The sequence below is a fragment of the Astatotilapia calliptera genome, chromosome 22 (genome assembly GCF_900246225.1).
Source record: "Astatotilapia calliptera chromosome 22, fAstCal1.2, whole genome shotgun sequence".
Lineage (NCBI taxonomy): Eukaryota > Metazoa > Chordata > Actinopteri > Cichliformes > Cichlidae > Astatotilapia > Astatotilapia calliptera.
Window position 1 is genome coordinate 18,966,416 of NC_039322.1, and position 9,788 is coordinate 18,976,203.

General features: G+C 39.9%; 1 protein-coding gene across 1 annotated transcript; it reads left to right on the plus strand.

Moving 5' to 3' along the window:
• Positions 1 to 3,027: 3,027 nt before the first annotated feature.
• On the plus strand, positions 3,028 to 9,577 carry LOC113015016 (biotinidase-like). The gene is made up of 6 exons (XM_026156905.1): positions 3,028 to 5,451; positions 6,174 to 6,323; positions 6,430 to 6,581; positions 8,100 to 8,277; positions 8,373 to 8,957; positions 9,050 to 9,577. The coding sequence occupies exons 1-6, from the start codon at positions 5,206 to 5,208 to the stop codon at positions 9,320 to 9,322; spliced, it is 1,584 nt and encodes a 527-aa protein (XP_026012690.1). The 5' UTR covers positions 3,028 to 5,205; the 3' UTR covers positions 9,323 to 9,577.
• Positions 9,578 to 9,788: the final 211 nt, after the last annotated feature.

Consider the following 9,788-nt stretch of genomic DNA (forward strand, 5'->3'; position numbering starts at 1 on the left):
TTTTGTCCCACTTTGCGCCAGAAAGAGGAAACCAGCGGCTGAACAACAGCAGCACGTTTAAGCTTGATAAGCTGTTGTTAGAATTTATTTAATATTACTTTCTACTCGAGGATCTTTTTCTACGTAGCTGACGCTGGTAACTGTGCAGGGGCGGATCTAGCAAAGTTTAGCCAGGGGGGGCCGATAGGGCATGAACAGGGAAAAGGGGGCACAAAGACATACTTTTCTTTCTTATTCTCATTTAAAACGTCTAGCTTTTAATAAATAATTATCTGACACCCAAAGTTTTAATTTGATGTAAAATGAATAGAAGTCAATTAATGTATATAGTGACTATTAAGTCTAATATATATACCTTAGTAAGCTATAGTACTTTTTCCTTTGGGAAGGTACCATCTGTGCAGTCTGCAATTTTGATGAAGAAAGATGTTGAATCTATTTAATATTTCTTGAAAAATAATTGATTTCTGTGCATTTTTTTTCACACTGCATCAAATTAAGGTTGATTACGTCGATTAAGCATCATGAGGTGGAGCGTGAGGGGTGGTTCCCTATTTTTTATTTATTTATTTTTGTTGTTGCTGGGAGTTGGAACCCTATTAGTTAGGTTGCTTAATATTTACGCTAAGTACTCTTTAAAATACCAGAATAGGGAGGATGGTGTAGGTTTAAGTTTATTAGATTGATCAGTATTGCTGAACTATGAAATTTTTTTTTTTGCATACAGGTATAACAGAATAGCTTTAGTGTAGTTGTTGTTTTAAACTTGAGTATGAACTTATACAAAATGCAGCAAGATATTTTAAAAAAAACAGTTTTGTTGATTAAAACACACTATATCGGATTCATATCGGTATCAGCAGATATCCAAATTTATGATATCGGTATCGGACATAAAAAAGTGGTATCGTGCCATCTCTAGTGATAAGTGCAGTCCTGACACTTTTGGGCACTGTTTCTTTATCAGTAACACAGATGGCTGCCACATGCAGCAAAAAACACAAATGCAAAGTATGGAAAAACAAACACAGGAGCAGCAACTGACAAGAAAGCTACAGAAGTTAAAGTTAAATCAGGGTCATGTGCTTTATTAAACAGAGTTAATTCAGTAATCTTTTTGATAATCACCATGTCGACTCAAGACTTGAACTGTTTTTAATACTTGGGAGGTTGTCCTGAGACATCAAGGCAGTTTGACCTAATTCACTGTTTTTATAGTAACTATTTAGTCACAAACTGTGTACTACCTGCAGAGGTTTTGAACTGTAATCTCCAGGTAGTGTTCCAGTGATATACTAGTGAACCAAGATGCAAAATGGCACGGTTTCATGCACCCACTGTCAGTTTAACCGTGCTTTTTCTGTTTTGACATTTTAAAAAGAGTGAAAAAGGTCAGTCAGTGACAACATAATGATGAGAGCTGAGTATACATACGAGTAGTGTGCATCACCATTGGTTTCACATTTTTGTACTATAATAAATAGTCTTTAATGCAGGTAATAAAACGAGTCAACATTATTTACCACCAGAGATGGGCAGACTGTAATCTGATTACTTTTTTAAAGTAACAAGTAAGGGATTACTATCGCAAAAACGGTAATTAGAGACAGAGAATGGTGCATATAATTTAATTTTACTTGATGCATGAAGCTAAGATTAAAACTGATAACAGTTTTTAATTGTAATTTTTAAAAAAAAATAAAAATAAAGTAATTAATTACTTTTGAAAATAAGTAATCAGTAAAGTAACGGGATTACTTTTGGGGGAAGTAATTAGTTACTGATTACTTTTTTCTAGTAACTTTAACAACACTGTTTACCAAACACGTCTGATGCTGACAAAGAGACTTAAACTCACACATATAGACAAATAGTTGTTTTAATTTAAGAAGTCAGCAGCTTCCAGCAGTAGAGTACATAGTCCAGCCATACAACGTCAGCACACATCCACTGTCATTACAGGTCTCTGCAGGCTGTCCAGAGCAGTGTCTTTGCCTCGGTGTCCGGTGAATGACCCCACGCAGTCCTGAGCTCATTTACACGCACGCTTTCTAAAGAGTCCTCAAGTCTTCCTCTGCGCTTTTCCTACAGGATCCGTGATGACTACTATCCCCCAGGCAGCCAAACCTTGAACACAAGTGCGCATTTGTTCATTAAAAGACTCCTAATGCAGCAAACAGTCAGAAAACTGATTGACTTACTTGCAGCGAAAGTGATCTGTGCCACTGTCCCCATTGAGGTGGGTCCTCCCTGCCGCATCACCTTCCGCGCTGCGTGAAACACATAAGCTCCGGACAGAATCAGCCCACCTCCGGAGATAAGCCTGCAGCTCCAGCAGCTCTTAAACATCTGGCTGGGTTTGGACACGGGGGCATCTGCTCCTCCTGTTGACATTGTACCACAGGGTGCTGCTAATGCTAATGCTAATGCCCTTGGTTATAAACTCCTAGAAACGTCAAACATGAAAAATAAACCGGAAACTGTTCCGGTTTTGTTTGAATGACTCGCCCAAATGAAGAACAAAGTTAGAGACTTAACACAAATGCTATTTTCACTGGCTGAAGAAAGGTCGGATTTAGCAAAGTGGGTCCAGGTCATGGCCCTAATGTTTCCTATCTGGTATTTTCAAAATAAAAGTTGTACTTTACCATTCGGAACAAACGCTGGTCTTTGGGGGGAGGGACAAAGATCGACAGAAAACATAAAAACATTGTGATAAATATTTAACAATTTTCCATTAATAAAAACATATTGTCTTATTTCATCTATTTCTATGAGGAAATTTCTTTCCAAAAGAAGTTGCAATTTCATTTTAAATGTAAACTTACCGATCTAAATAATAATAATAATAATAATGGATTGGATTTATATAGCGCTTTTCAAGGCACCCAAAGGTATATTGAATTCATATTCCGTATTCAGTTTGGTGAAGTGCCAGATCTCATTATACAGGTGCATATGGTAATAAAAGGAAAAGCCTGACTCACAAAAAAATAACTGCCAGACTTATTGAACCTTCTGATAATTGAATCAGGTGCTGCTTACTTAAGAGACCTGCAGCCTTATGTCCATAGAGCTAGAGCTAATGTCCATAGTTTAAGGAATAGTTTGAAAACAACATTTTTTTTCAAACAGCATCGTGTGGTGTAGGTGGTCATCAAAATAGAGAACAGAACTGAACAATTTCCAATAACAAACCTTAGCATGCACTAACATTACACATCTCTAAACAGCAATATATATTTCAAAGTTTTTTTATCAATGTATTGACTGTTGCAGTGAACAGGCATGCTGCTTTGAAAATCACGTGCAATGTGTGACCACGATTGGCACACTGTTCACTGAGACCATGAATGCCACTTCTTTGAAGCATTCTTCTTCTTCTTCCATCAAAATGGAAGCAAAAGCAACACGAGATGCTTTGATCTACCGAAAGGAAAAAGCAGAATATCTGAACTCAAACCAGCCAGGTGGAGTCATTAAGATAGAAACAATAATTCAGTGCAGTGTCTCAGGTAGCTCTGTGCGTTATATATAGGCTCAGTACAATGAACAGTCAGTTTCAGGGAACTCCAGTGTCGGTACTAGCGGCTTTTATGATTTTATGTTTGTAGTCATTTAACTTCCATCCATTCATTGAACTTAAGAGGAAGAAATGTCAGGCTGGTTCGGTGCATTTGGTCCCATGCTGTCTTTAACTAAACAACTTAGTTCACTTTGTGGCTGAGCTGTATGTGAGGTTATGTCATGGCAGCTTTGGCTGGAATACCTGTCTCCTCCTAGGCTTAGCAAGTTTCTCCGTGAGTAGAGCTTCTAGCTCTTCTAGCTTCTAGCACATCTGTGGCCGTGCAGGCGGCCTCATTGGAACCTTTAAATAAAATCCCATAAACCTGATATCTAGTGTCAAATTATATCAAAGCTGCTTACTGTCAGAATTGTTTAAAACTGTGACTGCAAATAAATTCAAACAAGTGAGCTTTTCTCAGAGAGAACTGAAAAACAGAACAAAGCAATCCAGAAGGCAAAGAAGGAAAGGGAAATAGCAAAGAAGACAACTGAAAAAGCAATACTGAAAATGACTGAAGTCCAGAGAGCACTGAAGCAGAAGATAAAAGAAATACAAAAAGTAAAGAAGGAAAGTGAAACAGTGAAGAAGGCAACGGACAAGGAAACGATGGAAATGAAGGAAGTTCACAGAGCCCTAGAAAAAAAACAAAAAGGAAATAAAGAAGGCAATGAAAGCAACTGAAGTAGCATAGCGGCAAGAACAGGTGGCAGAACTCAAGCCCAAGAGTCAAAGATTGAAATGCAAGAAGTACAAATAGAACTGAAAGAGGGGAGAAAGGAAATGGAAAGATAAACATGGACCATCAAACTAATGAAACTAATGGAACTAATGAAACTCCAGAGAGAGCAGAAATAAGTAAAAAATGAATTAGAAGAGGCAAACATGGAAAATCAAAAAGTAAACAATAACACAGACATTGTAAAACAGAAAACTGAAACAGCAAAGAAGAAGTTCCTGGAAATCCAAGAGCCCTTGAAGAAATTTAAAAAGGAATAGAAGAGGAAAAGAGAGAAAATGAAATAACAAAAAAGAAAATGCAACGATTGAAAGAGAAATTGCAAAGATGGCAGCCACAAATGCAAAGAGGGAATCGGCCCAAGTATCCTCTCCATCATCAACAATTCTTTGTCTACTAGTGTTATGCCATCTGTCTTCAAGCAGGCAGGTGGTTGTTCAGCCTCTGCTAAAAATGATCAACATATCTCTAAACTTCAATTCCTTTCATACGTTTTGGAAAAAGTCATTCTTCATTAACTTTGTCCTCACTTACAACAAAACCTTTTTAGAAAGTTCCAGTCAGGTTTCATGGTCAATCACAGTACAGAGCCCGGCCTACTAAAGTTTCTAATCATCTGACCTTGAGTGCTGTTATTTATTTTTGCATGTACTTAAAGTCTTGATGGTACAAAATAATCTTCTGTTGTATGGTAATGTCCTAAATAAAGTTGTTTTGCTCTGTTTTTTCTTTTTCAATTTTCCAGCTAATGTAACAAATCCTTGGGTCTGTTTTTGGAAAATCACTCTGCTTGGCACGAGGAGTTTCTTATAACATCTTAACTAGAAAATTGAGCTGAGTCATCGTGCCTCGTGGACGACTTTTGCCCTCTTCTTATAGTGTGTGTTAGCGCACAGCCGGCATGCCTCGTGTGAAGCAAACTGGAAGAAATATGTTGTTCGTCATAGCTGTTGTCAGTGTTTATTTGGCATTGGTCATCAGTCCAACGGACTCCACTGCAGACTCATCATATGTTGCCGCTGTGTACGAGCACAAAGTAATCCTGAACCCAGGCCCCCGCACACCCGTGTCCCGCCACGAAGCTCTGCAGCACATGCAGAAAAACCTGGATATCTACGAGGAGCAGGCAGCCCGGGCAGCCCAGCAAGTATGCACACATTTAAATGTTGTGTTTCATGTTTTTAGTCACATGATAGCATTACTCAATGAATTGTAGCAACTTCTGTTGAGATGTTCTTCAAATGAATGAACTTGTAATGGACAAGAATTAATATAGTTAAGGCTACTGCAGAAGAAAATCAAGACAAACATGATTCAAAGCCTTACAGTAAGGCTTCCTTTATCTCTGACTTTTTACTGAACTGGTAATTGATGTTCATATGCTCTAATATGACAACTGTCCACCCTTTAGTATCACTTTATAGCTGTTGGTCGACAGTTATTAATGCTTCACCCTGTATGAAGTTTACTGTCACTACCAGAGGTGTAGTCCTGCCATAACGCATAGGAGCAGACTATATCGTAAACTATATGTATATATGTCTGTATACACACAACTATATATATATGTGTGTGTGTGTGTGTGTGTGTACATACATGCATGTAAAATGTTTGAATGTAAATGTGTTTATAAAACTCTGACTTTAACTTTAAGTTCACGAGAGAATACCTGAGTGAGAGAGATGGAATCAAACGTGGAGAGAGACAGGCAACTAAAAAGACATCCAGAGAGGAGAGCTGATGAACATCATCACACAGATCACTTTATGTTGTTAAATTCAGTGTGACATTTGAGCAAGTAGAAATAAGTAACTCAAAAGTTACTGCAACAGATCTCATATCTCTCTGTCATCTTCGTTTCACTCTCAGGGTGCCCAGATCCTGGTGTTTCCAGAAGATGGTATTCATGGGTTTAACTTCACTCGGTCATCCATCATTGGCTACCTGGAAACCATTCCCAACCCTCAGGAGGAGAGCTGGAATCCGTGCACAGAGCCGGAAAGACACAACAACACTGAGGTTCACAATCATATATTTAGATTTTGTGATGGCAAGAAAACTCTACTCTCACAACATCTCACTGTGTCTGAATCTCATCATATTTGATTATGTTTGTGACTCAAAGGTTCTCCAGAGATTGAGCTGTATGGCTCGTCGTAACAACCTCTACCTGGTGGCCAACATGCCCGACCTGCAACCCTGTCCCCTGAAGACCAGCCCCTCCTCCACCTGTCCTCCTGATGGGCGCTGGCAGTTCAACACAAATGTGGCTTTCAGGTACATGTTAACTCTTAATATGGATTTCTAGAGAACGGACAAATAAAAGGTTTATTTTTCTATGACTTATTGTCCACAGATGCAGTGCTTGTGCCTAAATAAAAGAGCAGTTCTCCACATTTCCATCAAAAAATGTTGGCACGACTGCCAAAAATACCACAGAGTCAAAGTTGAAACTTCTCTTGTCAGTAGCTACTGGAGAAGCTACTGTAAGAAATACCAGCTACACTGAATACAACAACTACAGTGGTGGAAATAATTATTTGATCCCCTGCCGAATGTGTAATTTTGGTCACATCCAATCAAATGAATGGAAAGAGACAAACTATCAACCAAAAATCCAGAAAAAATATTTAGTAATAAATTGATTTTGATGGCATTAAGTTAAATAAATATTTTATCCCCAAGCAAAACTTTATGATTGGCAAAGAAACCCTTTTTGGCAAGCAGTGGTACAACATTTGTTGTAGTTGGTTACCAAGTTTGCAGATTTCAGGCGGGGGCTTTGGCCCACTCTTCTATACAGAAAGCTTTGAAATCCTTTAGGTTTCTTGGCTCCTGCTTGGCAATCTGCAGTTTCAGCTCCCTCCTCAGATTTTCTATAAGACTGAGGTCTGGAGCCTGGCTACGCCACTCCCTGACATTAATGTGCTTCTTCTTCAGCCACTCCTTTGTTGCATTGGTTGTGTGTTTTGGGTCATTGTCATGTCAGGACGACCCATCCACGACCCATCTTCAATGTTCTAGCTGAAGGAAGGAGGTTATCGTCCAAGGTTTTACAGTACATGACCCTGTTCATTGCCCCCTCAGTACAGTGAAGTTGTCCTGTACCCAGACAAACAGCCCCAAAGCAAGATGTTTCCACCTCTGTGCTTGACTGTAGCGATTGTGTTCTTTGGTTTAGAGTTAACATTTCTCTTTCTCCAAGCAAAGCGGGTTGATTTTGGTTTTACATGACCATAGTCATAATCCAGTGACAGTTGTCAGTATTTCCACTGCTGCACAGCAACGATAACGACTGATAATTAATTTGGCAAACTTTACTTTTCAAATTGTAAACAAATATGGCTTAAAACGACATTTCTGTCGTTGCCACAGTGTAACTCGGTTTAACGCAGCAGCCTGAAGTGTCCATCAAACTGAATAATCTCATTAGGAACCCATCCTCCTTTGGGCTCCGCCTTCAAACAAAGTTAAAAGTGAGTTGATTCGCACGAACAGGATTTCTCTCCGAGCGCAGAGAGCTGCCTGCCACAGATTGAAACAGCAGCAGCGCACGCAGAGCAGACATTCGTGTGTGTGATGGCTTCTTTGTGTGTGCAGCTGCAGAGTTCCACGCGCACAGTTGTCGAATTTACGCGCGAGGAATTTCATTGTGCCCGAAATGATTTGCTCGGATTATGTTTTTGCTCGCACTTTTGTTATGACATAAATATAATTCAGTAATATATCCTGAACTGACTGCATCAGTGAAAAAGAGCTGTTAGTGACCTGCGTAAAATATCCTCTTTCATACAGGTCAGACGGCCTTCTAATTGCACGCTACCACAAGCAAAACCTTTTCTTTGAGCAATCCTTTGACACACCTCCAGAAGTTGAAGTCATAACATTTGATACACCTTTTGCTGGGAAGTTTGGCCTCTTCATCTGCTTTGACATCCTCTTTCATGATCCTGCAGTGGTGCTGGTGGAGATGGTATAAAATATAATCACATACGCACTCAGAATATATATCCAACATTGTTGGGATTGACTTTGATATCCATCGTTTCTTCTTTGTGGCTTTTTAAGGGTGTGCGTCAGTTGATCTTTCCAACAGCGTGGATGAATGCGCTCCCCCTGCTGGATTCAGTTCAGTTTCACAGTGCATTCAGTCTGGGTGCCAACGTCACTCTACTATCTGCCAACATTCGCAATGATCAACGCATCATGAAAGGAAGCGGTATCTACACCCCCTTTTCTGCCACCTACCACCATGCCTGGAAGGGAGACCCAGAGGAGGGCAGGCTGCTGGTGGCCAGAGTGCCAGTTTTGGAGCCACTGGAGGTAAAACAAAGTGCAGCCAAAGAGGTGGAGGCTGGTGGTGTTGAGTCTGCATCATCAGTGGCTACAGACTCTGGACGCTGTCATCAAGACAGCTGTGATGATCACTCTCCTGATTCGGTCCATCCCTCTCACTCCACCTTCATCTCATTCATGTTCCACGACCCGTTTACGTTTGTCCTCTTAAACGAGACACAAGGTGACGTTAAAGTGTGCAATGGCACTTTCTGCTGCCGCCTGCAGTACAGGTGGTTACTGCAAGACCATAAAGAGCTCTATGCTCTCGGTGCATTTGCAGGACTGCACACCGTTGATGGACGTTATGCACTGCAGGTAGGAATGAAAGAATTTTTAATGTTTATAAACTTTTAGAAACTGACCAGGACCCTGCTGACTTTTATTTGTTACATGTCAAATATCTACAGGTTTGTGCAGTAGTCCGTTGTGCAGGGTTGGATCAGAACTCCTGTGGACAAGTAGTAGAAGAAGCAGAGTCAAAAATGGACTTCCTGTTGGCGGGGAACTTTGACACCAAATACGTGTACCCATCTATTCTGACAAGCCGAATGTTCCTGGAGCAGCCCGAGAGTCTGCAGAAAGCTCCAGACGGGAAAGTGACCATGAAACATTCAAACATGAAGGGTGGCCTGGTCACCACCTGCCTGTATGGACGAATGTACCACCTGGACAATGAATAAAGTTTGGAGGGATCAGGAAAATAAAGTTCAGTGTTATGGATAAGAGCTGTTCTGTGTTCTCCATCTGTATCCATTCCCTTCTACTTATGCTTATCAGGGTAGGCTGGAGTCTGTCCCAGCTAAAGGAAAACAAATGTCTTTAGTCATCTGTTACTTGATCTTTTCTGGGTGTTCCTTTCTCAAGGCACAAATTATAAGGAAGAGAATATTCAAATGAATCATTCAAATTGATTAAACAATGTTTGTCTCATGCAACTTAATGCTAATTGTGCATTTTTATTTAATTTCCCCCCCAAAATCTTTTTTTTTTTGCACTTTATTTTAAAATGACCTGTGTTAATAACAAAAGCCTATATATGAATTACCCATAAAACTAACCATACCTATGAGCACCATTTCAGGATTGCTCTCACTCTCTATTACACTCCATTTAGTAAATGAGACCCACACCTTACAATACCCGACA

Bases quoted from the DNA above. Each gene is read 5' to 3' on its own strand.
- LOC113015016 (XM_026156905.1), top strand. From the start codon at position 5,206: ATGCCTCGTGTGAAGCAAACTGGAAGAAATATGTTGTTCGTCATAGCT. The intron at 6,324-6,429 runs GTTCACAATCAT...TGTGACTCAAAG, and splicing joins AAAGACACAACAACACTGAG to GTTCTCCAGAGATTGAGCTG. The intron at 6,582-8,099 runs GTACATGTTAAC...TCTTTCATACAG, and splicing joins AACACAAATGTGGCTTTCAG to GTCAGACGGCCTTCTAATTG.